The following is a 26546-nucleotide window of genomic DNA, read 5'->3' on the forward strand; positions in this document are numbered from 1 at the left end:
AACTGTTTCAATACTTCTGTGATCCCCATTCGCAAAGTTAGAAAAGCTAGAAAAGTCGAACAAATGTATCTAAGAACCGGAGTAGAATAAGTTTACAAGCCAAATTGAAAGCAGAGCCCGAAGCAGCATAAATGCTGACTGTTCCCAATATCATGCGAACCCACATAACAAACTTCCTAAAAGTTTGAAGATCACTAACAGTGATGCATTAAAGTGTGAATACACAGTACCCAGCAGGGAAGATGAACCATGCATATATAGATATATGTAGCACTGTTCCATGCCCAAAGGGACTCTGCCCAATCCCAGAAATCGCCAAATTTTACATGATCAAAACCCGCTAAAGCGCCTTTAGACAATAGAAACATTGTTGGAGGAAACCCAACAAACAACAACAGTATGTTACAAGATCCCCGAGCTAAAGCCTTTATGGTATTTGCCTTTAAATCAAGCTTCAAGGGTGCAATGGTCAAACACAAGGGAGCCAATAGCAGCGCTCCAATTTCTGCTGTTGCAAAATTTACAACTGACATAAGACAAAGTCCAATGAAAGCAGCTGCAATGGTAACTGATTTAAGGAGAGCCCATTCTGCTCTTTGGGGGCGACTTGCACTCAGAAATGTAAAAGATTCGAGTATGGCATATATGAAGAAGAGGCTGAGTGTGGAGAGAATGATCAATATTAGAAGGTTGATTGATGATGAGGAATTAGAAATTTGGTAGATAAAATAAGGGAATAATGTTACGATGGTACTCCACAAGTGGACGATGAGAACTGTTTTAGCAGCGTAAAGCCATTTCCATGATGTGAAAGTCGAGGCATGTTCATCAGCAGGATCTGGTTTAAATGGAGCATCATATTTTCCAAGCTTCGGTTTGCTGACATCGGAGAAAAGAGATGCAGCAACCAATGGAAAGGGTGCAATAAGCAGTGCAAAGGCAATCATGTAGACACCCACTGAGACGAACCTACTTGGAGACGTTAAGAGATACAGAAAACAGGAATGGTGGAACTTCTCAAGGAGATTATTTACAGATCGTATAACCCCCTCGACCAACCTGCAAAATGAAAACTATAATTATGTTATGATAGAGCAATAAGAATTGACCATTTAGAAGCAACAGTATGGGTTATTAAATTGACACTTATCTCGTTCCTATACTGCTATACAGAAAACTCTTGACTAAGAAACTTGTGCCTCGTTCAGTGTAAGAAAATTCGAAGAAATAACATTTTCCAGCAATTTTCACTGACCTGCCTACACGCAAAAGGAACATAACTCTGTGACTCGAAGAAAACTTAGGTGAGATCTCCATAGTAATCGCATCAACTTGAAAATCACGAAAAGCCCCGTGAGGGCCAGTGGGAACACCTAATGCCTGATAAAAAAAAATAAAAGAAGATCATAACAAATGTCAAAGCATGAAAATATTGAAATAATGCCGCAAATAACTGATATAAGCTTTTCACATTGTAAAGAAAATAGTTCTAATGTGCAAACCAAGAACCCAACCCTTTACTTCACGGATTATGGAACAAATAAGAAAAGGTGTGGTCGATCCTTTTTTTAGTGTTATAACGAAATGGCTGGGTTTTCCACAGAATAATTTGTCCAGGAACATTGACATGATTACCTGGTTATAGAGGGAACTCGCTAAAGTTGCAGCACCTTCAACATAATCTGCAGCAGGGATCCCAAATTTCCACTGGGGATTTAAGTTTTTAGCCACTTTTCCTAGCAACCCAAATAGTTCTCCGATACCGTTTAGCCACCAAGAATCAAGCAATGACCAAATCTTCTCCACCCTTACATGTAAACTTTGTCCATGAACAGCCAAGTAGTTGACGATATTAATGAGGTCTAGATTTGGCATCTGCCCATTGGACGCTTCAGCATATATTTTGAGAACATCCTTCTCAAATTCTTTGCTGCTATCAGCAACCTTAATCACAAGTGCAGCTGCCATTGTGCCAGCACGTCGAAAGCCCTTAGATGTTACTTCTCCTGCAGTTTGAGTCTTTTTCTCAGAAGGCAGAATACAGCCATCACACATTTCTGAATACAGCTTCAAGTCACCAATCGAAAGTGTGTTATAGTCTCTCAGCCATGCAGCAACAGCAGAATACTCACCGTGTTTTGAATCTGCGGCAAGCCATATAATATCCTTAGCAAGCCAAGTAACACGAGAAAGCAGAGAAAATACGGAGTACGCAACTCCAAGCGATAAGGCTTCGCCGGTAGTTATCTTGACGGAATTATAAGGTGTGACTAATACAATAGCTTCCTTCCCATCACCACGTGGGGCCCTTATTATTCCAATTGTATTGACCCCATAAGATGAACAACTGTGGTTCCCTTCTACAATGTCTGCATCAGGACCCAAGAAGAACTGTAGTGGATGAAATTTGTTGAGTAGGGGATGAAACTTGTGATAGTTAGCTTCACCACCCAATTCCAAGATATGCTCTGCTATCACCTCTGGAATTTCACTGAGAAACAGAAGACACTTAGTTTGGGTGAAAATACGATGGCAGAAATGTTAAATGATGAGAGGGGAGAAGGACCAGATGCCTTTTGTTCTTTACATGTAAGATCAAGCATTTTCCATCAAGACTAGAGATAAAGCAACTAGGTAAATGCTGATGAAAGAGAAACTAAAGAAGCCACGAGAGTCCTTCAAGCTGTTTTCTAATATCATACATGTTTGCACAAACTTGTACGTGCAATTTTAAAAGCAATCGTTATAGTTGGTTAAATTATGAGTAAACGCCCTGATGCATGATATGCTAAAAGAAATCCACCTTTAGTCACTGCATAGAGAACGATGGATTCAGGAGGTATCAGTAGAAAAGGTCTAAATAGTCAAGGTTTAAGCTGAAGAAGGGGAATGATGCAAAATAATCTCTGAAGTCGGTAATTATTCCTAGTCAGTAGTTTTAGATGGTAAAGAAACTCGAATAGAACATAAAATGTTAAGTAGGACTGTGGGAAGCCACGAGAGTCCTTCAAGCTGTTTTCTAATATCATACATGTTTGCACAAACTTGTACGTGCAATTTTAAAAGCAATCGTTATAGTTGGTTAAATTATGAGTAAACGCCCTGATGCATGATATGCTAAAAGAAATCCACCTTTAGTCACTGCATAGAGAACGATGGATTCAGGAGGTATCAGTAGAAAAGGTCTAAATAGTCAAGGTTTAAGCTGAAGAAGGGGAATGATGCAAAATAATCTCTGAAGTCGGTAATTATTCCTAGTCAGTAGTTTTAGATGGTAAAGAAACTCGAATAGAACATAAAATGTTAAGTAGGACTGTGGGAAGCCACGAGAGTCCTTCAAGCTGTTTTCTAATATCATACATGTTTGCACAAACTTGTACGTGCAATTTTAAAAGCAATCGTTATAGTTGGTTAAATTATGAGTAAACGCCCTGATGCATGATATGCTAAAAGAAATCCACCTTTAGTCACTGCATAGAGAACGATGGATTCAGGAGGTATCAGTAGAAAAGGTCTAAATAGTCAAGGTTTAAGCTGAAGAAGGGGAATGATGCAAAATAATCTCTGAAGTCGGTAATTATTCCTAGTCAGTAGTTTTAGATGGTAAAGAAACTCGAATAGAACATAAAATGTTAAGTAGGACTGTGGAAGTGCACTCTGATTAAGTAATTATTTAAATGGAGCAATAGCTTAAGCCTGTTAAGGAGATTAAATACAACGAAGATACCTACATTCCTGTGCTCACAGTCTTTGAATTAAAACTTAAAAGCTTGTTCAAAAATCTCTGCCCTTCTGAAGCGTCATCATTCGAGAGCATAGGACTGCCAGAACCTGCAAAGTGAAGTTCAAAACATGGTTAGATAGTCATTCAAACCCTTGAAGGAGGTTAAAGTCATAGTATTCTGCTACCAAATAATATGACCAACAATAAGATATTAACCTTTACTATAAGGTATTAGCTTTCAATAACTTCATCGCTATCCCACCCTAGCCAAACCCAATATCCTAACATTAAGCAGAAACTAGAAAGTATCAAATCAAAAAAGGCCAATTGATTTTCAATTTATAGACCTTCTTCTTGACACATGGACCTTCTAGATACATTGCCCTCAACAGACCCAACGGGAAAATGGGAGGGGTCTTCCTCAATTGAAAAAAAAAATCATACTTATTGTGTGATTTCACACCATGGTTCAGTCGTTCAGATTCCCAGAGTAGATTGACACCTAGACCAACTAGATTACTGTGGACTCTCTGCTTTTGTCAATATAAAATAATTTAGAACATGATACCAAATGATGCAATATGACAAATCAAGAGTTCTGCAAGCCAGACATAGAAGATCCTGTCACTAGAAGAAGAAAATCTGATACTACCATGGAAAACTTCAAAACACACTGTAAAACGAGGTTCACACACTTGTGTCCACCAAGCAAGAAACTAATCACACTAACTAAGAGATATCCCTTGTGGTCTAGTACTCAAATTGCAAGATAACACATAATAAATGATGAAAGGTCGGCAAATTCACCAAAAAATAATACTCCTGCCACTCTGATCAACCTGCTAACTCAGAGTATTATACCGGGGCAGCAAAAAAATAAGAAAGGGGAGATGAATCGGACCAGGCATCAGGGCATTTTCCGATACATGGGTGTTGATGGCGAGAAGCGGCAAAAGAAGGAGAGTTACGATTCCAGCAGTGCAGCACAACACACTGTAATCAACATCATTAATTTACATTTCGGTCAATGAGAAAGACTTTAAAGGATTCGTGATTCCAACAATTTGTGAACAAACAGCTGAATTACCTAACCAAAACACTGTGCGAGATGAGAAAGAGGCCAATGCGGATAATGGGTCGGGACTTTTGTTCGACGGGACCCTCATTTCCAGCCATTGCAGCTCTCGAGATTGTGGACGAGCTCCCCGTGATGCTGTAAGACGGTGATCGCGACCGTTATATACACCCTTGAACAAATCTCGGCTCGTCCACTGGATATGGCGCGGGTGGTTGTTGAATTACGAAGAAATCAGGCACTAATCAAAACAGAGCAATCTCTTCAGTACAAAAACAAAAACCGAACTGGAAGAGCAATTACAGAATATTGGATAAAACAGACCGGAGATTTGTGCAGATCAGCGAGCAGGGTTTCGACGAAGCTGCCACTGTGCCTGGGTTTTAGTTTCCATTGAAAATAAAAATAAATATAATTATGTTTAGTTGCGTCTGGATTGATTTGGTTTTAATAAATAGATTTCAAACTATATTTTGTGGAATTAAATTCATCTCCATTTATAAAAAATAATTTAATATCAAATGTTATATAAAATAATAAAAAAAATTAAATTTTACTTATTAAAAATTATCATTTTTATTTTCAATTTATGAGTTAATAAAATATTATAATTTTTTGTGTAGTATAATAATTTTTTATTTAAATTTGAACATATATAATTTTAAATTTTACGACGTTTTCTGGTTGTAATTCAAAAAGAAAATGAATAATAATAATGATTTTGATTTTAAACTATTGATGACAGAGAAAAAATATATGTTTTCTAAAAGTATGGATGATAAAAAGAATTAATTAACTAGTGTTTATATAAATATAAATAATATTATTTTTAATAAACATGAAAGTGAGTATGTGATTTGAATCAAATATTCATATAAATATTTATGTTGATTCAAAATTAATTTTCGACATTTTATAATTATATTTTATGTTTTAATTTTTGTAATTAATAGAATTTTATGAAGTTGTTAAAAGTCTGTTGATATTTTGAATATTTTTAGATTTTTATAAAGTTTTTAAAATCAAGTTCGAATATCACAAAAATTTATATTGAATATCATTAATTTTTATGGAGTGGCGAGGTTGAGATTATAAATTTAGAGGGAGTGAATAACTTTTGTTTGGATTGTTTCGATTGTGTTAATAATACTGAAACTTTCTTCTTGTCGACAGAGATTTCAGCAAGTCAATCAATATGAAGTGTGAAGAAATAGATTAACTGAAGCTGATTTGAACAAATGACTATTCGGTTGGATGATTAAGAGAAAATTTATATTTTTTATTTATTAATTATAATATATTATTACCTAAATTGAATCAATTTCCTAGCTCCGACTTTACAGCTAATGAAGATTCTTTTAAACAATCATGATTCAATATAAAATTTATTTACTAAATAAAATGGCAAAAATTTGTGTGAGACGATCTCACGGGTCGTATTTGGTGAGACGGATCTCTTATTTGGATCATCCATGAAAAGTATTATTTTTTATGGTAAGAATATTACTTTTATTGTGAATATCGATAGGGTTGACACATCTCACAGATAAAAATTCGTAAGACCGTCTCACAAAAAACCTACTCAAATAAAATTTATTCTTCGTTGATTCCATGCCCTAGAAAAAATACATGCACGACGTCCATCAAATCAAATCAAACCAATCAAATCCCACCATCGAAGGACGACAACTAGAGGCCCAAATCCAAAATAAATTCAAGAGTTGCGACACCGGAGGCCCAATCTCAAACAGAAAACGACGCCATTCTCCCCTTCGAATCCAATGACTTCAAAAGGGTAGCGTTTTGATTCTCTCTGCTTTGGATGAAATCGACTCCGATTCCATTGTTGTAAGAATTTTTTAATCGTTGGAACGTATGCTGCAATACTGTATAAATTGCAAACTGTCATGATCTCGACGATCGATTGTGGTTTGTTAATCACAATCGAAGCTGATATTTTAATAGATTGATCGTTTAATCGTCATTTTTTAACTCCAAAAGTATGATCGACTTCATTTGTCATTTGTTTTTCCCCCCTTTAATGAACGATGTAGTCTTTGTTGTACAAATTGCATCTATTATTTGCTTACATTGCGTTTACGGTATGTTTTTTTTTTGTGATTTGTGTACCCTGTCCGCGAATTAATTTCCGTGATTTTACTCATTCTGGTTTGATTTTCGGGTTTGTTTTTTTTTTGTGTAGCTGGAGTGGAGGAAAGGAAAAGGACGCCCAATTGTGAGCAATTTGAGAGAGAGATCGAGAAAAAGTAAGATGCCGGTGAATATTGTTCAGGACGGCGACGGATCGCCGAGGATTATTTTGTCGGAGCCCTCTGGTTCGAGTGCCGAGGTTCGCAATCTTTCAATTTTGTGGCTATTTTACGGTTTCCCTGCAGTTCGATCGCTGTTGTGGATCATTTCACCGAGGAATTGTCTTGGTCACACTGCTCACCTTACTTTTAATTTTGATCGATGTACAGAATTCTAGACGAGGATTAGGAATAAATTTAAATAACATATTGCTGCAGGTGCTTTTGCATGGGGGCCAGGTTGTTTCTTGGAAGAATGAACGAAGGGAAGAGATGATCTTCATAAGCAGCAAGGTAAACCTATTATTTATTATCTGATCTGAGCAAGCAAGATATATTCTTTCGTGATCATGAATTAAATTAAAAGCTGTAATGTTGCACATTTGATTTTATTCTGTTTAGCAGGCTGCGCGGAGGTCTTCTAAAGCCATCAGGGGTGGTATACACATAAACTTTCCACAGGTGAACCCCAACAACCTTGTAAAATCGGCTGGACCATTTTGAGTTGTTTTGTATTCTTATGTTGTGTGTGCACTTTTTAGTTTACCAACTCTACTTCCATGGAGCAACATGGATTTGCAAGCACTCGATTGTGGTCACTGGACAGTTCTCCTTCACCTTTGCCCCCTGCCAACAATCATTCAACTGTGGATCTTATGCTGGAATCCACAGAAGATGATCTGAAGATCTGGCTGCACAGGTAAAGATTCAAATGACGTGACACCTCTATTTGTAAATAATGACACCTAATGCACATAAGATAAAAAATATTACGACTAATTCCATTATATATTTGTTCAGTTTATGTAGTTTAAAAGTTGAGTTCTTGGGTAGTTTATAAAGTCAATTTAAATTACGAAATGGTTTGGAATATAATCTATATTATACTACAATATTAAAAGATTCCAATCTAGTTCTGATTCTTTTTACAGATTTGAGTTGCGTTTGCGCATCTCTCTAACTGCTGGCAAGCTCACCATGATACCTCGCGTGCGAAATACTGATAACAAGCCTTTCTCCTTTACATTTGTGTTATGCAATTACCTGTCAGTATCTGATATCAGGTTTGCCTCGTTACCTTCGCTAGCTATCTTTTTGCTATTTTCTTTATCTTTTGTTGATTTTTGGTCTAGTGGGTCCATGTCTCAGTGGCACATTTTATATCATGTTGGTGAGAAATTTGATTTTTCCATTTCCTTTTTAAATCTTAATTTGCTAGATACTTTACTACCATTTTAGATAGGTTGCATGATGCTGTTTGATTTGCAGTGAAGTGCGCGTTGAGGGCTTGGAGACACTTGACTACTTTGATAACTTACTACAAAAGGAGAGATTCACTGAGCAGGCAGATGCAATTACCTTTGATGGCGAGGTAACTTGTTTCATATCACCTTTTGCATCTAATTATTAGTTCAGTACATTTTTTTTTAACACCCGCCCTGTCTGAACTTAAATTTCAAACTTACAAAAAGGAAACGTTTCCACTTAGTTTGCATCTTTTGTGTCATTTTATAGATTGACCGGGTGTATTTGAGCACACCAACTAAGATAGCCGTAATAGATCACGAGAAGAAAAGAACCCTTGTCCTTCGCAAAGATGGCATGCCAGATGCAGGTTTCCTCATTTGTGACTAATTTTATTTGTACTTCATTTGTCACACTCTGAAGATTTTGCTTCAGTTCCAACACACCATTGTAAAAGATGTTCATTATGCACAGTTGTATGGAACCCTTGGGACAAAAAAGCGAAGGCTCTCCCCGATTTTGGTGATGAGGATTACAACACAATGTTATGTGTGAATTCCGCGGCCATAGAAGCTCCTATTGTTTTGAAACCTTTTGAAGAATGGAAGGGTCGACAAGAGTTGTCGACTGTCTTGTCAAGTTATTGCAGCGGTCAGCTGGATCCACGAAGAGTTCTTGGCTCCAGCTGAATAAAGGTATAATGCAGTTTGAGGTTCTTCGTATCTTAGTACTCTGCGTCGGCTAGAATGTGATTTCACCTTTTCTTGTGCAAACGATAATTTATTGCTTTGCACATTGCAAAATTTAGGGGTATGATTGGGAATGTTTTTTTCATGTTGTTCAAGGAGTCGCCTCCGTCTTTTGTTTTGTTATAACGAATATTAGTAACAATAATTATCAGTAATTGCAGTAGGAACTCGTGTTTTTTTCAAAAACTTTTTTTGAATTTTGATGTTATATCTCCCAAAATCTTGTTTGATGTGGGTGAATGGTTTAGCGACTAATATATCAGGGAGCAAATTCCAATATGAATAATGATTCTATTATTTATCTGTTTTGTTTGTTCATTCCCATAATGAACACTGAGTAAGCGTAACTTATATTTTAGACATGTTCTCCAATTTTGTGTTTGTTTTCTCAATAAACAATAATCGAGATTTCACATTATTCTAGATATTTTATAAAATATTTAGTACACTATAATTACCTCGTAAAATTCGTGGGTTTTCTCCCCTTTTTATTATGCTTGATATCCAAGTAACCAATATTTCTTTCATTGTCATGGCTTTTATAATTTAAAAGACTTCTACTATTTGATATATTTTTTCTTTTAACTAAACTGACATATCTAATAGTTAACAATAATTTTGTTGGGTTCTTCTTAATGAATTTAATTAATTATTTTTGTTAGCATCGCCGTCATTTAATATCACTAAAATTGAAAAAAAAGATAAAATTTGATTCAAATAAAATTGAAATATAATTCTTTGAAACAACACAAAAACTAATAAGAATTATAATTCTTGTCAAAATAGAACTTGATGTTTCAATTCGACCTCAAAAAAATTAGGTTTGGATGGGAGGTTTTTCGGGTTCGGTCAGATAGGGTTTGATCGGGTTGAATATGATATTTGACAAAAAGTAATCAGGTCCGGATTGACACGAAAATTTTAATTTTTTAAAAAATATATAATTAATAAATATTGTCTACATTTTTATATATTTTATGTTTGAAAAAATTATTGTATATTTATATCATAAATTTTCATCATTTAATATTTATTTTATACATTAAAAAATAATTATTTATTCGATTTAGTAAATATAATTTTAATTTTTTATAATTATATTTTTAAATTTAAATCATATGTAAAAGATGTTTTGTTATTATGTGTTTAAATTAAAACGTTATGTTTTTGAATTTTTGTTTACTTTTTTTAAAAAGTTAAAAAAAAAAATTGGGTTGAGTCGAGTTCGAGTTTGGGTTTATAGTTTTCAGATTGGTTCAAGTTCAAACCGAGTTCCTTTGAACACTTTTTTAACACTTTCGATCTGACCCCCCGAATTAACACTCATGAAATTACGAGGGTCTGCCTGCAGTTTCCACTAATAACTTGGAGGGCAAGTTTTCTACGGCCCCCACATAATCTAGCTTCTTACAAGAAGAAAGCTTCGGTTACAGACAGAGAGGCTCGGAGTCAGCTTCGGTCAACCGTGGGCCCTATTTAAAACGCGTTATGGTCTATAAAACATGCTCAACCAGTCCACCGAGCCTCATCTCCGAAATTTCGAGCCTATCGCAGCTGGAACTTCCCGCTCATTACTTAGCTGAGTGGAGAAAATTAAAGCTAGGGAACGTATTCGACACTCTCCTCGCTACTTGGAATGCATTTTTAGTTTTTTCTGGTGCTTATCTGTTCTGAATCATGGCCAGGTATACGATAAAAAATCGATCTTTGTTGATCGATGAGATTCATTTTTCCATTAATAATTTAATTTGATGGATGATAAATAGGAAAAAACATAATCTTGGAAGACGAATGGATTTTGAACTTGACTGTAATTAGTGGTGGGAAAGATTCCAAGTCATGATTGAATTAATCTGCAGCGATGTATGAATTTATTTACATGCACGTCCAGTTAGTATAATTTAAGAAGACCCTTTTCGATGTTTAATATAAGTTTTACTATTTTTTCTTTGATTTGGGTTGATTTCCAAAGCTTGTAGTGTGAGGTGAATCATTCAAACCAAGAATTAGCTGGTGCAGTTTGATATCTGGGCACGAGGGTTTTAGTTTTAAGTGAAGTTACACTGAGTTCTTGATGAATATATTATTATATATGCATATCAGCATATGTCATAGCACGCAGGCTCAATTCATAAATTAAGACGAAAATTTTGTACGTCAAGTTTCAGACTTTAAACAAATCATACTTGGAACTTTATCTTGCTCTCATTCAGTATCAAGTTCAGTGTCTTGTTTCGTTTGTTCTCCGTGGGTGTTGTCAATTTTGAAGAGTCATGCTTCACTTTCATGTTGAAGTTTGAGGGATTGTAAATGCTTCGCTTCTTTGGTTGAGAAGTTGTTCTTTAGTTTAGTTTGGCCTAATGCATACCTCAATGATACAGGGATTGGCTTATTGACGGTAGAGGGCTTGCTAAAAAGGTGAAAAATGCTGGTCTGCCTGCAGGAAATCAGATCAAAGACTGTGGCGTAAAGATGGAGTGCCCAAATTGCCAGTACCAAATCGATAATACTGAAGTAAGCTCAATTTTCTTGTTTTTGAGTATTCAACCATCGAATAAACTCCTCTCCAGTTTGATATATGTACTTAAAAGTTATCATTGCAAGTTTGCAACTATTCAAATTGCATATATTCAAGTAAGATTCTTGTGATACAAACATTTATATAACCTAGTTCAGGTTTCCGAAGACTGGCCTGGGCTTCCTGCTGGTGTGAAGTTCGATCCATCTGATGTCGAGCTGTTGGGACATTTGGCTGCAAAATGTGGGGTTGGGGTTTCGGAACCGCACGAGTTTATCGACGAATTTATTCCGACTCTGGAAGGTGATGAAGGTGTATGCTACACACACCCCGAAAATCTACCTGGTGAGTTGGCTCATAATTAACTTGTAGATAAACATGTAGTATTGTCTCTTTTCTCTGCAATGCTCCATGGGTTCATCAATAATAGAGATCGTCATAATTAAGATCAACAAACATAAATATGGCATGAAAATTTAAAGAAATTGTTGGGAAAACTTTTTTTTTTCACAACACAATTTGCAAATGATAATTTTGAATTGTTACAGGTGCCAAAGCAGATGGAAGCAGTGTATATTTCTTTCATAGAATCATCAATGCATATGCTAGTGGTAAGCGGAAGCGCAGGAGAATAATTCTTGCAAAAGATAGCACGGCAAAGGGCTGTGTTCGGTGGCACAAAACTGGTAAGACCAAGCTTGTGATGAAAAATGTAGTGCTGAAAGGTTTCAAGAAAATCATGGTTCTTTATGGAACATCGGAAAAGGGATCCAAGCCTGACAAATGTAACTGGATCATGCATCAATACCATATAGGGGATGAAGAAGATGAGAGAGATGGCGAATATGTGGTTTCTAAAATTTTCTATCAGCAACAGAAGGAGACTGGAAACATTGAAAAAACATACTTGGTAATTGAAGAATCTGACTTGGGGACCGTTCAGGTTGTTCTGAGGACTCCGAAGATATGTGCTCCTGATCCTCCTCGGCCACAGAAAACTTCAGCAGAGAATCTTGAAGAACCATCTCAGTTGGATGATGATCACTCCGAGTATGCCACTTGCTTGGCTGGAGAATCACAAGCTTTTGACTTGGGTGGAGTGGACTCCCATTTATGGATTAATATGATGGATTCTAATGCAATTCCCGGTGATACAAGACCAAACAATGAAGCCTTGTTAACTCAAGATTGTAGCAACATTACTGATGTACGCCAGCAACATGTCAATGCTTCCAACGGATTTACTGATCTTTACAACTTAGAACTCGATGCTCCACTAGACTTCCATCTCTCGGTAAACTCTTAATATATCCTTCCAACTCGAGTTGTTTACATGTTTCCTTAGGTTTGTTTCGTGGAAATTCTATAATCTTGGCATGTTTTCGCATTCTGCAGGATTTACTGTTTGCCTCACAAGACGGTCTGTTTGATTGGCTGAGATAACTATAGACAAACATGAGTCTGAGCACTTGCATGGATGGCCATGAGATTGACAATTTTGTGTTCTTAATGATCATTGCCGAAGCTACATTCAACAAATGGAAGGAGAAAAAGGATTAATTAAAAAAAATTATTAAGAAAAATGTACTCTGCTTAGAATGTGATGCAATAATTGCCGATCATGTCTTAATTACTTTCTAAAATTACAGGATAATTTAGATATATTCATGACTAATTTGCAGGCAAACGGTTAAGTAAATAGTCGGCCGAGTGAATTCAAACCAGATTCGAGTTGATGGTAGAATCGAGACCAAGTAATAACTTGTCTTGTACTAAAATGACCAAATTATACATATGTTAAATTTTCGTTATATTCATAATGTAATGTTTTTACAACTAAAATCATCTACAGGTGTAATATGAGACATGGCAGCATTTTCACGGAAAATTTCTCAATATTTTATGGAAAAATTATCCTCTTATATAACCTTTTATTTTATGGCATATATATTTCAATCAGTGATATCGATATACCACAATTGTGCTTAGATTATTTTGAAAATATTTTAACATTTATATATCATATGTTGAGTGCAATAATTGTCCCTGCTTGGTGGAACGATCGAACCGTGGTGCTTGAGCTGTTGTGCGATTTAAAAGATTTGAGTTGCACTATTACCACTAGCTATAGCTTTTGGTAAAGAGGTAAGCACTCGGTCCTACAATTGATATCAAAGCCAAGATCACGGGTTCGATTCCCATTGATTGCAAGGAGTGCAATTATTGGGAGGGAGATTGTTGAGTGCAATAATTGTCCCTGATTGGTGGAGCGATCGAACTATGGTGCTTGAGCTGCTGTGCGGTTTAAAAGATTTGAGTTACACCATTACCACTAGTTATAACTTTTAATAAAACAGTAAACACTCGGTCCTACATCATAATTACAATTAAATTGTCATGATTTAATGTAGATCCTATGGCTACAGTTTTGTTGATTTGTATGCATTGGTAAAACTACCAAGTTAATTTGTTGAAAGGTGAACAACGTCATGAGTATCAACTTCTGCCATGCTCCTTCACGAGTTTTATATATCTATCAGTTACACAGGTCATTGATTTTGGTAAATAATTCCACTTTAAAATATAATCATATGCAGGGTCGTAGCGAGAAATTTTTCATCAAGTGGTCAAATTTTGTCTCGAGAAAGCGTATTGAAGAGTTATGTCCCTAAAAAAAACTTGTTTTATGGTTGCTATAAAGTTGGAATTGTGGGAATAGTATCATAATCAAGATACTAATAAAACTAGTACGTATAAAAAATATAAAGAATTTTTGGAATTAAAAAATAACTTATATTCAATCTGAATCATCTCCTATCAATGATTGTTTTACGTTTGGATTCAAAATCATGTACATATTACAACAGATTTTGAAATTAAAATGAAAATAGTATAAACTTTTTCTTTGTAAAAAAAAAACTTGAAACATATAATAAATTCGTAAAATAAAATCCCAAAATTTAAAAATATTATTTTTTGTTCATTCCAATCGTTAGCTCATATGATCAGTTACAAATCCGTATAATTCTATTTCAGTAATGTGAAAACTTTAAGCTGAACATGAATACCTTCAAATTACAAGAGCTCTACATAAAAATTCTCTTAGAAATTTTATCTTATATTTTTCAATCATTCGTTACAGACAAATGTTCACACCAAAATAAAACTCCATTTAAACCAACCAATTTAACATCATTCAAGATAAAGAAAACAGTAAAATCAAATGTCATCTATTAAGATTAAATTCAAAATTGCAAAAACTATATTATTAAAATCAAGCATAAAAATGAGAGGGATCACCAAGCAAACGAGGGAAGACAACTTGAAAATTGAAAAATAATTAAAAATTCTAACATGTTTGTTATTAAATTAGAATTTGATAGTTCCTGCTTCAATATATAAAATAGATGATCCATCAAACTTATTTTATTTCTCGATTCAATAGAAGCTCAACGAAAGAAGAGCGAATAATTTGTTATAATTAAGTCTCGAGCTCGATATCTCATTCCAAACTTGGATAATCCACGTGCAATTTTTTGCATAAATTTTCATTTAAAATATATGGTGTATTTTTGTGATCTTTATTACATAATTACGAGTGCGACAACAGATTACTTCTGTTTTGAAAAATAATTTTTGCCAACTAATTTTTTTTAACATTATATTCCTATTATTTATAGTTAATTTATTTCAAATTATTTATTATTATAATTATTATTATTTATGAATATTATTTGCCTTTTATTTAAAAAAAAGATATTATAATAAATCTAATGGGCCGGGGTTTGAAAACCCGATTCCTCGAACAATTAAAACCATGGGATGGGCTGAAACCCCGGCCCATAACCCATTCTAAATTTATTTTATTATTTAATTCAATTAAAAAATTGAAAACCCACCCATATTACTGCTCGATTTTTGTTTTTTGAGGTTAAATTAAATTTATTTTCTGAGTATGGGGAAGAAGAAAGCAGCGGCAAACCCTACCACCACCTCCGAGCAGAAGGAAGGGTTCAATTTACTCGGCTCGCCGACCTTCCAGCCGCTCGAAAATGGTCGGCTTAAATGCGTTGAGACTGGTCACGAGCTGCCAGCTCATTCCAGGGACTCTTACGCCCTGTCCAAGCACTGCCGTCTGGGCCTTATCGACTCCGCCATCTCCCGTAAGAAGCCCCCTGTCAACATGTTCCGCCAGGACCCAGCTGCTCGGTAATTCTTACTCGTTGTATTCTTAGGCTGTTTGATTTGAAATTGTGAGTGTTTGTGGATTGTGATTGCATAGAATTTGTGTTTGGTTTAAATTTCAAGGAACATATTTTACATTCTAATTGAATGGTGCTATTAGCAGGGACTTGAATTCATAGAACTGAAAATAGAATCACGCTTATAGCTCTTCTGGGGATTTTGTTCTATGAGTTTGGTTATGGAATTAGGAATCCAAACACACTTCCACGGGGATTTGAATATAGTTATTTTGATATATTTTATCAAAGCGTGTAATTTCTTTCACCATCCAAACACACCATAAAGTGTTGCATTTGGTTTTATGATGTTGCAGATCGAAGCTGATCTGCAAACTAACTGGAGTTACCATCAACAAATCGGAGGAGCATATATGGAAGCATATAAGTGGAAAGCGTTTCCTCAGCATGTTAGGTTTGTCTGATTTGCCGTTTTGCTTAAAGGCTTAAGCGAGTTACGAACATTCTCTTTAAGCAGAGAATATGTTTAAAGGTTTGATTTTTATGCTTGATTTGTGCATTAACGTGTTCGCAGAGAAGAAGGAGGTTGAAAAAGAAATGCAAAATGGGACGAAGGGGAAGCTTGAGGAGGAAAAAAAGGAGAAGAAAAAAAAGAATGAAGATGGTAAGTTGAAGAAGAAGAATGAAAAGAAGAAGAAAACTAAGGAATCAGAGGAAATTGCTGATGAAAAGATCTCTGAAATAAGAGATTCTATAGGAAAAGAGAGTGATTCAGTAGAAGATATCGACTTTTGGATACCTCCTGTGGGGAACAGATGGGATAACGATGATGGGGGAGATCGATGGGGTTCTGGTTTGGAAAGTGAAGATGGTGCTGGAGACGAAGGTATGTGTTCCAAACTAATCTTAATCATGTCGAGTTGTCGACAGCTTCTTGCTTTGGTTTTTGGGGCTCTGTTGCAAGTTGATCCCTTTGCCTAGTTTGTCTTTTGAAATTTAATGACTGTCGATAGCTAAAGCTTGAGAGTCATATTCTGCTACAGACAATATTTAGGTTCCAGAAAGTTTCATGGTCGTTTTTCCTCGCACTCATAGAACACAGTAACAGTAAATCTTTGTGTGATATTTGGATATGTGGTTCTGATAACATTTCTGTACATGAATTGATTACATCTCTGGTATATGATGAAATTATTGTATGGAACAGATGCTGTAGCCGAAGAGGCTAATTACGAAGCCGGGGAGCTATCCAAACGGTATGTTCGATATTTAACTACACTTTTGTTTTAAATTTATGTCGGAATTTGAGATAACTTTTGTTATGCCTTATTAAACCTTGGTTTTATCTCTTCAGGACCAAACGAATGTCCCTAGAAATCGGACCTAGTAGCTTTGCCTCAAGGAAGAAGAAAAAGAAGCTCGCTCAATCATAAATAATGTAGGCAATGAGCTCCAAATCCCGGTGAAGAAATTTCGACCCTTACAATTGAAAGTATACCTTTCCAGAAATCCACATTGCAAGTTTTGATAGTGGAAAAAGTAGTAAACCAGAAGGAAATTCAGCATTGTCAGCGCAGTTTTTTTTTTTTTTTGTTTTATGGGTTTGCTTTGGATTTATTGTTAAAGCTATTGATTTCCCCAAATTGGTGTTTTTTTTGGTACAATGATCATTCTCTGAATGGATATTCATTAAACTAAAATACCAAAAATGGTTGCTAAAAATTCTATTGTTATTTTATTTTCTCAAGAGTGGGTAATTAGCAGATGAGATCGGGTTAAATTATAACATTTTGTTAAATTAAAATATCAAAATTTACTCCTACTTTTCTTGTCCTTGCTATGTTTTGAGTTACAATTTTAAATTTGGAAGATGCTTTTTGTGTATCCACTGATTCTTTTCCGCGTGACATCGAGATTTATTGCCGGAGTTCAACCAGTTCCAAAGTAACGATCCCCGAATTCGCCCATGCCGGGAATCACACGCATGTCTTTGTTAAGTGAGGCATCTATCTCGGATGTCACTATTTTCAGTCTTGGAAATTTCTGACAAACAGCGTGAATTCCTTCGGGGGCCTGAATTTTTGAATTGTTCAATCATAAATCAAATAAAAATGTGAATTCTGGAACTCAATAATATAACAAATTGCTAAGTTAACTCACCGCAATAAGATTCAAGAAAATAATATTGGATTCTGCAACCCCCTTTCCAAGTAACACAGAAATTGCTTTTACTGCGGAATTTCCTAACAAAGAACAAGGGGATTAAACAAGGCTTTTGGGATATTTATAGATTATAGATATATGGTGTCATATTTCAACTCATCATTTGTACTTTACATTATTAAGAGGATTCATGAGCAATTAATGTTATCCAATGTAAGTAAGCAAACTTGAGCATTTATTTACTGGGCATCTGCATGTCGAACCTGAGGCAAGAACTGGATCGAGCAGTAACACATGGCGACTTGCAATATCTGATGGTAACTTCTCATAAACCAACTGCAATGATTGGAAAAAAACTAAGTTTAAATAGGTGAAGATCGGTGTGAAACAAACTACATTCCGTTGGTTGCATTTACAAACCTGTCGCCCTTTTTTACCCTCTCCATGGATCAAGATTTTTCCAATTTTGATTCCCTTGCAGCACGCTCTTAGTGCGTTTTCCATACTCTCCCCACTGATCGAGAAAATTCGAAGGCATGAGCACCAGAAACACAAATGTGCACACAGAAGAAGAAAGGGGATATTCTAAATCTAATGTTAACCTCCGAATATCAATTTGACATGAATGACCATTATTTGGTAATGATATTGAAGCTGTCTTGTAAAACTTCGGAGTTTTCGATTTACGACCTTATTCTACCTTAAAGTTAAGTATAGAAATAGAGTAGATTAAATGGTCATTTCTTGATTTCAAACCAAGGGGATAATTACCTTCTAATGACCGAAACGCCACATAATCTTTTGCAGAAAACAACTCCTGTATAGACAGATCCTGCAAGTGGTTGGAAGAGGAAGAATGCTTTCTTTAAAGATCCCCATCCAATGGAAAATATTGACTAGTGTCTCAATGAAAGATTGGAGTTCATAGATGAAACCCTTCACACCAAGTTAATTGTAGAGACCCTCACTCACAACGAAAGCAAATGAAGCAATGGGATTTATCACCTGTAGGGGTGATTATCTGTTTTTCAGTGAAGGGAAGGTGACCGAGACCATGCTCTACAACCTACAATATAAATAAAACACACACATATTCTTTAACATGACCATAGAAAAACATGCTACAAAAGTTTCAGTAAACAGACATACCAAGCGAATGAGTCGATCAGCATAAAAAACAAAGTCATGCTTAGTGGTTTTTGTGTCACGTACTAGCGTGTGCATCCCTCGTATCTACAGAGAAGAAAAAAAGAAAGAAAGAAAGAAAAAAAATGGATTCAAATAAGTTTACTCCTGTTACTATTTCAAGAACTCGAGATTGAATGTATACATTGCTACAGAAGCTCATCACAAGATCCTAAACAAGATATAAGTTACCTGAAATGTTGAATGTATAACAAATATATTTGGATATATTTTGCAGAGATCATGTTGACCAAGCTTTGTACGAATATGCTGTACTATCAGGTCAATGGCGACATCATTATCCGCTCCACGGGGAATTATGACATCGGCGTGTTTCTTGGATGGAAGTATGAATTCCTCAAAACTAGGCTTCACGAATTTAGCATACTGCAAATCACACAATACTGATAACAGAAGATCAAGCATAAATGCCAAGCAATGAATGATGACATATGATGTTCACATCCTTTACATGCATAAGAGAATGATTGAGCAATAATGTCTGTTCTGGTCAATGTCTGTTCTGGTCATCTGGAAAACTAGTTAGCCTTTAAAAATTATGGATACTGCAGTTAAATGAATTTAGATCACCTCTAGTCCTCCCCATATTTAATGATAGAGATAAGTTAGGACAGCCATAGAAGTCCATATATTACTTTCTTTCTATCTTTAGTCAGTTTGCTTCATGTTCTACACTTCCATAAGTCAAGTGGTTCGACTAATCTGTCACTGCAATTTGTTATTCTAAGTGCAGTTATATTTACTACAGATAAAGTGAGCTTAGAATACAATTCCTAAGCAACAGATGAAAGGTGCCAAAATGATGTGATGACAACATTGCAATACTAACTTGGTCAAGAACATTCTCAATATTTCTGCCCCTCTTAACAGTGTCACGTTGTATCCTCCTTGCAAGCCGCAAATCAGAGTCTGCAGCACTAAAATTTTAGTAACTATCATAGAACTGTGAATCATCAAGTTCAAATCCTTATATCATTCAGACACTAGTTTAATTAATTTCAAATTCACTTCTTATGGACGTAACACAGAGAAATAAATAACCCAAAAATTACAATGGATAAGAGGAATAAAGCTCAAAGCAAGAAACCTGTGTCAACAAAGATCTTCATGTTCATAAGGTCACGTACATGAAAATCTTGAAGAACTAGGATTCCTTCCAAAATTATGACATCAGAGGGGTTGACCTACAAAAATTCAGTAAAACTAATTACTAGAAAAAAAATAGTGTCGCACCAGATCTTATTCTAAGATGTCCAGATCATCGCTCAAGCCCTAAAATTAGTGTCGTGAGAACTAATGTGGGGGCGCCGATGTAGAAACACTGGAACAAGTACTGGGCCTTCCAGAGAGAGATCAGTGAAATAAAACTTGTTGCTAATACAAATTTGAACTCCATATCATGGCATGTAATATGTTCTGAAAAGTAGAGTAATGTTCTGCTTCTAGGTTCTTGATGGATTATGGATGTTATACAGCACAAGCCAATTGAATATATACAGTTATGTGAAGAGGGTAGAGTTGCAATTACTTGCCTTTAAGGTTGAATGAGCATATCCAAAAGCTTCTGTGCTTCTCACTTAAAAGACTAATTTTGTAATATAAGCAACATGTATTTTTTTGAAAAAAAAACTTGGAAGTGTACCAAGCGAGATGGCTCAGTGCTTTTGTGACTCTTGAAATCATAATTTGGGATGCTGACTGCTCTTCCATGTCTTAGAGTTTTCATGCATGAAAGCAAAAGTTCTGTGTCGAAGGCATCTAAAAAGCAACTTCCTACGGTTATTATGTATTAGAAATATATAAATAAGCATTGATCTCCTATATTTGTAGCATTTGTCTTTTATACATTTCAAAAGTTCGTTTATGCTTACCAGGATGGTCAAAGTTGTACTCATGAACCTTCTCTAACTGCTCATTACTCAATGAGCGATAAAATGCATCCTGAAACACATATCACGCAACAATTTGTAGTCCAATCCATAATTGAACAAGCTAAAGGAAACTGAAAATGAAAATGCAAAGGTTTGCAACTTGGAAAACATTAGTCTTTTCGAGGATTTTCCTTTCTAAATAATATTCTAACCCCTAATGCAATCAACACAACATAAATTTCAAGTATCTTTAGCATAATAATCCAGAATTAATCAATATGGAACCAGTATAAGGAGTTACTTGATTGACAAGAACAACCCTTTGATCATGGAGTTGCGATATAATCTTATCGCAAACAGTAGTTTTGCCTGATGCAGTCCCTCCCGCAACACCTTCATATATATCAAACCAAACTTCAACTTATTTTACAGCATCATATGCAAAAAACGATTAATTCCAAACAATTAATCAACCTAAAAAAAAGCTTTCTAGAGCTGGAGTAAATATTTCATGCATCGAAACAGCTGAACATGTAAACAATTACCAATTATAAATGGGAATTTGAGTGGAACTTGAACGGAAAGGTGATTCCCCGAGCTATTCCCCAGCGGGGAAATACATTCAGACTCCATCTTCTACAAATTAATCGAAATAATCATTGGCATGACATTTAAGAAAGAGAAACGAATACGCTAACAGTAAAGGGAATCGAATGAGTGAATGTGATCAATGTACCATGTTGAAGAATTGTTCTTCGTTGCGGGATTTTATGATCACGGATGGAAGGATTCGCGGGAAGATCGGGTTTATGAACACGTGCTTTGGTTCATGGGCTGTATTGGACAAAGCCCATTAATAACCATCCGGGCCAAAGCGAAAAGTGAGCCCATATACTCTCTTTAATTCGATGCTGACAGGTTTAAGAGAATTTTGTTTATTTTAAAATGATTTTTTTAAAAAATTATTTTGAAGTGAGTGAGATACATAAGTAGGATGTGTTTAGAAATAAATGTCTAAAATTAATACAAGCTAAAAATTAAGTGTTTGGAGAAAATTATTATTATATTTTGAATATTTTGTATCAAAATTGATTTTTTTTATAACATGAATGCGTGAAACTTTATATAAGATTAATAAAATAAAATAAAACAAATGAAAAAAATTGTATAAATGCACAAAATATATAAAATAAAATTTTATCGAAATGAAATTATTTAAATGCATTATATATTTTTAAAAATTAATGTTTGTAATAAAATATTATTAGAATTTTATGAATTCCATTCCAAACTCTTAAAAACTCTTATATAAATAAAATTTAATAATTAAAAAATCTCAAAAATATTTATAAAAATTGAGAACATTTTTTTAATATGATAAATTTTTTTAATATATAAATATTAAATTGTAATTTTAAACTATTGACAAAAAAATAAAAATCAGAAAGAAACATCTCAGACTTGCTTTTAGTTTTTGATTAATAATAATAGAAGTTGAAGTAGAAGCTGATAGCCGCAAACACCCCAAGTACTTCCAACCAACTAAAAGCCAAGAAATGTTTTTGAAAAACTTTTCCAAACACTCCCTACGTATGAAGGACCTTGGATTAACGATTGAGCTAATAGTCCCACTCTGGCATGTCTGAAGATTTATCATTTTCATGGCTTGTCTAGCTGTTAATTTGCTCACCTTTCTGCCTAAGAATTTCTTGATATCGCGCCTCACTTTACAAAAAACTAATACGAGTATTGTGTATAGCTCCATATGTGATATAACATGAGAATATGAGGATAATGAATAAAATTTTACATCAAATTTCGATCCATGAAAAACCTTGGCATTTCTTTGACATCATAACTTTTTCAAGTGCGTTATCCATAAATTTATTTAAAAAAAAAAAAAACAAAGCACACGTCCCTACTCTACAAGCGTAAGATCAAGAAAACCATTGCCAGCATGATGTGAAAATGGGTAACATTTATCTATATCACATATAGCACGGAAGTAAATCCATTATATGTTGCAATTCATACAAATTTCTAGCACTGTGAGTATGAATACAACAGAAGTTCAACATAGCTGATTACAAATGCACAACACACGAATCCACAATTCTATATTAGTCTGTCTACAATGATCAATTGCAACATCCACCCCTTTGAGCAACTGTTCCATCTCTCCCTCCTGCTGGACCTTGGGGCCGCCCATACCCAATCTTGATGCCAGATGACTGCAATTTCACCTCAAATGTTTAATCTTAGATAGATTTCCCAAAAAACAAGTATAAAGGCCAACTATCTAAGTCACACAAAATGCATTTCATGATATGATAATATTGAGTTCATACTGGTAATTACATACTTAAGAAAGGTAGTTCGTCAACATGTGTATCCTGTTACAACATAAACCATAAGACTACTACAATTCCATCAATAAATTGAAAATTCTGCCCATGCATTAATTAATAGTTGTGTAAAAATGATGATTTATCCTGCAAGTTAAACAGACGATAGCGACCTAAAATCTTTTAGCAGCTTGAAACAAGGGGTACCATCAAGTACTGTCAATACGGCTGTGCCGGCTTGTGTGATTACATCATTTAAGGTAGCATATATGTTTGTGCCCTTACCTCATTAGATACATCGAAGACACCTTCCTGGATCTTCTGAAGTATCTTTGATGCAGTCTTTGTAAATGCCTGTGATGCAGCACAAACATGACATAGGTAAAAATGTGAGAGAAAATTTCCTATACAAAGTAGGTGTCCAATTAACAAACACAGATAATTAAATTGGACATTGCTCAAAATAGCACCTCCTCCACGTTTTGTGCTGTTCTTGCAGATGCTTCCAAGAACAAAAGTCCATTTTCTTTCGCAAACTGTTCTCCCTCCTCTTTGCTAATAGCTCTTCGGTTCACAAGATCACTTTTATTTCCTACAAGCATGATTGTCATATTTGGGTTCGCATGCTGCCGAGCATCTTCCAGCCAGCTTGCAAGATGATTAAATGTCTCTCTCCTAGACATTGGAACAGATTCTCAACATCAGACAAAAAGACTCACTAATAAAGTAAAAGATTTGAACCCAAGAGTGTACACAAAGCAAAGTCAAATCCCTGCACATTTGTAAGCATCACATACATTGTCTTGAGCTTGACGCAAGCAAAAGATCAGTCTGTGGGAAAAATATGATACCTGGTGATGTCATAAACCAGAAGTGCACCAGCTGCTCCTCGGTAATAAGATCTAGTGATGGATCTAAAGGATTCTTGGCCAGCCTGGGAGAAGGAAAAGATCTTCAATCACATGTCATAAAACAAGAAATTTCATTTGGAAGAAGCTGTAATTCATTGTCAAAAGGATGCTAAACACAACAAATGAACGAAATTGGTAAATTTATGTTAGATTTCGGCTATAAGAGAATCTGATTATGAGCAAAAACTTGAATTAGCAAAAAATAATTCAAAAGGATCATTTTAAAATTCACTTAATTTACTAGATCGGGGATGCAAGTGGCTCAAATGTTTCGGCAAAAGAACAAAAGGACCAGATTACTAGATTGGGGATGCAAGTGGCTCGAATGTTTCGGTTGCACATGATGCTTCATCCTATTGAATATAGACTTACATGAAACAAATATTGGATGAACATAATTAACTAGGATCATTTTAAAATTCACTTAATTTAATCATTTTTAAAAAAGAAAATATCACGCACCAGAAGTCCCAACAAACGAACTGGTAACAACTTCGTGCAAGGAAACAACAAAAAAGTGCAAAGACTTGGCACTTCTTAATCAGATTTAACCACCGTTAAGAAACCTCAGGAACATCACAAAAAAGCAATCGATTCTAATATCAGTATCAACACGATAAAACACCAAAATCAACAAAACAAGTATATAAACAGAAATTCACAAAGAATTACAGTATCCCAAATCTGAAGTTTGATCGGCCTTCCATCAATTGTCACCATACGAGCCCCAAATTCAACTCCGATTGTGAGATCATGCACGGGTTGAAACCTCTTGTCCGTAAATTGCAAGAGCAAACACGATTTCCCCACTCCTACAACATTATTCGTCGATTCAAAACAAATTCGTATACATCAATTAGCTCTTAAGGTTAAAACAACAAGTTTCTAGGGTTTCCACACAAAAGTTTCCAGTATCCGACAGGTGCTTGAGAAAGTTAGAATTAAAAAAAACAGTTGGCTTGCCAGTGTCTCCGATGATTATGTACTTGAAGAGATAGTCGTACGACATTCTTTTGATACGACGTCGTCAATTAGTGCGTTGGGATGTTGCCGATGAAGAAGAGTTCTGTAACTCTGCGTTGGATGGAACTGACGGAAAGCTACGCACGCCACGCCTGTATATACATACACCAATATTAATATTAAATAAANTTTGATAAACACAATTATGCGATAAATTAAAATTATGTCTCATGTAGTCGTGTGATATATTCACATAAATCTAAATATTTGAGACATATCGACACAAAAAAACGAATAACACAAACAATAGAGGAAGAAAATTTGATAGATAAAACATGATAATGTAATTGTTTCAAAATCTTGTTCTTGATTATCAAATGATTAATCAGAGCAAGCCAAAGGCTCTAATACCAAATGATGTAAATCCGGTTATGCATGAAAAGCAAACACGAATTAGACCTCGATTCAATGAATACAAAAGATTCTTTAACCTGATCTTTAATCTTTGAAACAAGCAACATTTATTCACTTCTAAATCACATGGTTTAGTAACAAATAACACAAATAAATAATTGATCTCAATCAAATCTTCAAAGAACTCGTATTTGACAATCTTCATGAAAAACTCATCTTAGACACTTCTTGATTGATTACCATAAATCCACGAAACGCTACTCTAAATCTCGTTAATCGTTCAAACACTATTGATTTTGCATCTTCAACCACCTCTAACACTGTATGACTGAAACAACAACGTTTTTTGAAACTACTTCCAAAAGTTAACTCGCAATACCCAGTCAAATTCATATCAACAATGCATGATTCAAACCTAATATATATCATCATGTTGTCAAGTTCTTATTTATCTTATAGTCCGAGATGAGAGGACTATAACTTTGATGGTTGTCGTTTAAGGATGAGTTTATTTAACGAAAATTTGAAGTGCTTTCTTATTAAACTTTTTTGGGGGATGCAGAAGATAAAACTTATGTTTGCAAATTGCTTGGATTTTATATGACCAAAAAAAAAAAAAAAACGTTTTGAAACCTTGTTTTAGATAAGGGACAGTCAAGTTAAATGGGTCCATATGTGGTTTGTAACCCACTAGGTCAACTAAATGCATAAGACACCAACGACTTAGTTTGAGAACTTACCTAGTTAGTTTTATAAGGTATACAAACTTAGTACATCGTTGAATTTATAATGTAGTGGAAATAAATGTTTCCGTTTGCAAACAATAAAGTGGGTAGGTCTCTTGTGATACG

At 34.9% G+C, this 26546-nt stretch overlaps 6 protein-coding genes across 13 annotated transcripts; 3 read left to right on the forward strand and 3 right to left on the reverse strand.

The window, feature by feature from the left end:
• Positions 1 to 5231, reverse strand: LOC140962912 (GPI transamidase component gaa1). Of its 2 annotated transcripts, XM_073421998.1 has the most exons (7): positions 5124 to 5231; positions 4812 to 5040; positions 4626 to 4717; positions 3732 to 3831; positions 1636 to 2491; positions 1256 to 1380; positions 1 to 1059 (listed from the first exon to the last, which is right to left on the reverse strand). In XM_073421998.1, the coding sequence occupies exons 2-7, from the start codon at positions 4898 to 4900 to the stop codon at positions 195 to 197; spliced, it is 2127 nt and encodes a 708-aa protein (XP_073278099.1). In that variant the 5' UTR covers positions 4901 to 5040; positions 5124 to 5231; the 3' UTR covers positions 1 to 194. The 2 variants fall into 2 exon arrangements, with proteins under 2 accessions (XP_073278099.1, XP_073278100.1); XM_073421999.1 differs by having other exon boundaries at positions 4812 to 5187.
• Positions 5232 to 6462: 1231 nt separating this feature from the next.
• LOC140963435 (putative glucose-6-phosphate 1-epimerase) lies at positions 6463 to 9265 on the forward strand. 4 transcript variants are annotated; one of them, XM_073422765.1, is made up of 9 exons: positions 6463 to 6594; positions 7003 to 7149; positions 7328 to 7402; positions 7511 to 7570; positions 7651 to 7808; positions 8041 to 8172; positions 8378 to 8480; positions 8624 to 8723; positions 8828 to 9265. In XM_073422765.1, the coding sequence occupies exons 2-9, from the start codon at positions 7072 to 7074 to the stop codon at positions 9040 to 9042; spliced, it is 921 nt and encodes a 306-aa protein (XP_073278866.1). In that variant the 5' UTR covers positions 6463 to 6594; positions 7003 to 7071; the 3' UTR covers positions 9043 to 9265. The 4 variants fall into 4 exon arrangements, with proteins under 4 accessions (XP_073278866.1, XP_073278864.1, XP_073278867.1 ...); XM_073422763.1 differs by having other exon boundaries at positions 6473 to 6647; XM_073422766.1 differs by having other exon boundaries at positions 6479 to 6647; positions 7514 to 7570.
• Positions 9266 to 10409: 1144 nt separating this feature from the next.
• LOC140963185 (SUPPRESSOR OF GAMMA RESPONSE 1-like) lies at positions 10410 to 13267 on the forward strand. The gene is made up of 5 exons (XM_073422471.1): positions 10410 to 10787; positions 11484 to 11616; positions 11779 to 11965; positions 12169 to 12914; positions 13016 to 13267. Exons 1-5 carry the CDS (start codon positions 10780 to 10782, stop codon positions 13061 to 13063), a joined length of 1122 nt encoding a protein of 373 aa, XP_073278572.1. The 5' UTR covers positions 10410 to 10779; the 3' UTR covers positions 13064 to 13267.
• Positions 13268 to 15539: 2272 nt separating this feature from the next.
• Positions 15540 to 17540, forward strand: LOC140963498 (uncharacterized). The gene is made up of 5 exons (XM_073422847.1): positions 15540 to 15829; positions 16179 to 16276; positions 16397 to 16708; positions 17030 to 17078; positions 17177 to 17540. The coding sequence occupies exons 1-5, from the start codon at positions 15576 to 15578 to the stop codon at positions 17253 to 17255; spliced, it is 792 nt and encodes a 263-aa protein (XP_073278948.1). The 5' UTR covers positions 15540 to 15575; the 3' UTR covers positions 17256 to 17540.
• A 197-nt stretch (positions 17541 to 17737) lies between these two features.
• Positions 17738 to 21795, reverse strand: LOC140963497 (uridine kinase-like protein 5). Of its 3 annotated transcripts, none has more exons than XM_073422846.1 (14): positions 21608 to 21795; positions 21364 to 21455; positions 21063 to 21132; positions 20834 to 20949; positions 20279 to 20375; positions 20021 to 20100; positions 19363 to 19557; positions 19135 to 19218; positions 18991 to 19051; positions 18757 to 18817; positions 18406 to 18499; positions 18249 to 18321; positions 17983 to 18065; positions 17738 to 17895 (listed from the first exon to the last, which is right to left on the reverse strand). In XM_073422846.1, exons 1-14 carry the CDS (start codon positions 21693 to 21695, stop codon positions 17752 to 17754), a joined length of 1338 nt encoding a protein of 445 aa, XP_073278947.1. In that variant the 5' UTR covers positions 21696 to 21795; the 3' UTR covers positions 17738 to 17751. The 3 variants fall into 3 exon arrangements, with proteins under 3 accessions (XP_073278947.1, XP_073278946.1, XP_073278945.1); XM_073422845.1 differs by having other exon boundaries at positions 20834 to 20964; XM_073422844.1 differs by having other exon boundaries at positions 18249 to 18499.
• A 1230-nt stretch (positions 21796 to 23025) lies between these two features.
• Positions 23026 to 25459, reverse strand: LOC140962850 (ras-related protein RABB1b-like). 2 transcript variants are annotated; one of them, XM_073421887.1, is made up of 6 exons: positions 25282 to 25459; positions 24991 to 25130; positions 24259 to 24341; positions 23878 to 24082; positions 23693 to 23761; positions 23026 to 23293 (listed from the first exon to the last, which is right to left on the reverse strand). In XM_073421887.1, the coding sequence occupies exons 1-6, from the start codon at positions 25325 to 25327 to the stop codon at positions 23201 to 23203; spliced, it is 636 nt and encodes a 211-aa protein (XP_073277988.1). In that variant the 5' UTR covers positions 25328 to 25459; the 3' UTR covers positions 23026 to 23200. The 2 variants fall into 2 exon arrangements, with proteins under 2 accessions (XP_073277988.1, XP_073277989.1); XM_073421888.1 differs by having other exon boundaries at positions 25305 to 25427.
• Positions 25460 to 26546: the final 1087 nt, after the last annotated feature.

Source organism: Primulina huaijiensis, chromosome 17, assembly GCF_012295235.1.
Source record: "Primulina huaijiensis isolate GDHJ02 chromosome 17, ASM1229523v2, whole genome shotgun sequence".
NCBI lineage: Eukaryota > Viridiplantae > Streptophyta > Magnoliopsida > Lamiales > Gesneriaceae > Primulina > Primulina huaijiensis.

Coding starts and splice junctions, on each gene's coding strand:
- LOC140962912 (XM_073421998.1), bottom strand. CDS start 4,900: ATGGCTGGAAATGAGGGTCCCGTCGAACAAAAGTCCCGACCCATTATC. Junction 4,718..4,811: donor TCGCACAGTGTTTTGGTTAG/GTAATTCAGCTG, acceptor TGTTGATTACAG/TGTGTTGTGCTGCACTGCTG. Junction 1,381..1,635: donor CGAGTTCCCTCTATAACCAG/GTAATCATGTCA, acceptor TTTTTTTATCAG/GCATTAGGTGTTCCCACTGG.
- LOC140963435 (XM_073422765.1), top strand. CDS start 7,072: ATGCCGGTGAATATTGTTCAGGACGGCGACGGATCGCCGAGGATTATT. Junction 7,150..7,327: donor CCTCTGGTTCGAGTGCCGAG/GTTCGCAATCTT, acceptor ATATTGCTGCAG/GTGCTTTTGCATGGGGGCCA. Junction 8,173..8,377: donor CTGTCAGTATCTGATATCAG/GTTTGCCTCGTT, acceptor TTTGATTTGCAG/TGAAGTGCGCGTTGAGGGCT.
- LOC140963185 (XM_073422471.1), top strand. Junction 11,966..12,168: donor ACACCCCGAAAATCTACCTG/GTGAGTTGGCTC, acceptor GAATTGTTACAG/GTGCCAAAGCAGATGGAAGC. Junction 12,915..13,015: donor CACTAGACTTCCATCTCTCG/GTAAACTCTTAA, acceptor CGCATTCTGCAG/GATTTACTGTTTGCCTCACA.
- LOC140963498 (XM_073422847.1), top strand. CDS start 15,576: ATGGGGAAGAAGAAAGCAGCGGCAAACCCTACCACCACCTCCGAGCAG. Junction 15,830..16,178: donor CGCCAGGACCCAGCTGCTCG/GTAATTCTTACT, acceptor ATGATGTTGCAG/ATCGAAGCTGATCTGCAAAC. Junction 16,709..17,029: donor AGATGGTGCTGGAGACGAAG/GTATGTGTTCCA, acceptor TGTATGGAACAG/ATGCTGTAGCCGAAGAGGCT.
- LOC140963497 (XM_073422844.1), bottom strand. CDS start 21,695: ATGGAGTCTGAATGTATTTCCCCGCTGGGGAATAGCTCGGGGAATCAC. Junction 21,133..21,363: donor GGGTTGTTCTTGTCAATCAA/GTAACTCCTTAT, acceptor TATGTGTTTCAG/GATGCATTTTATCGCTCATT. Junction 20,376..20,833: donor GCACTGAGCCATCTCGCTTG/GTACACTTCCAA, acceptor GAATTTTTGTAG/GTCAACCCCTCTGATGTCAT.
- LOC140962850 (XM_073421887.1), bottom strand. CDS start 25,327: ATGTCGTACGACTATCTCTTCAAGTACATAATCATCGGAGACACTG. Junction 24,083..24,258: donor CTGGTTTATGACATCACCAG/GTATCATATTTT, acceptor TCCAATGTCTAG/GAGAGAGACATTTAATCATC. Junction 23,762..23,877: donor CAGCACAAAACGTGGAGGAG/GTGCTATTTTGA, acceptor GCTGCATCACAG/GCATTTACAAAGACTGCATC.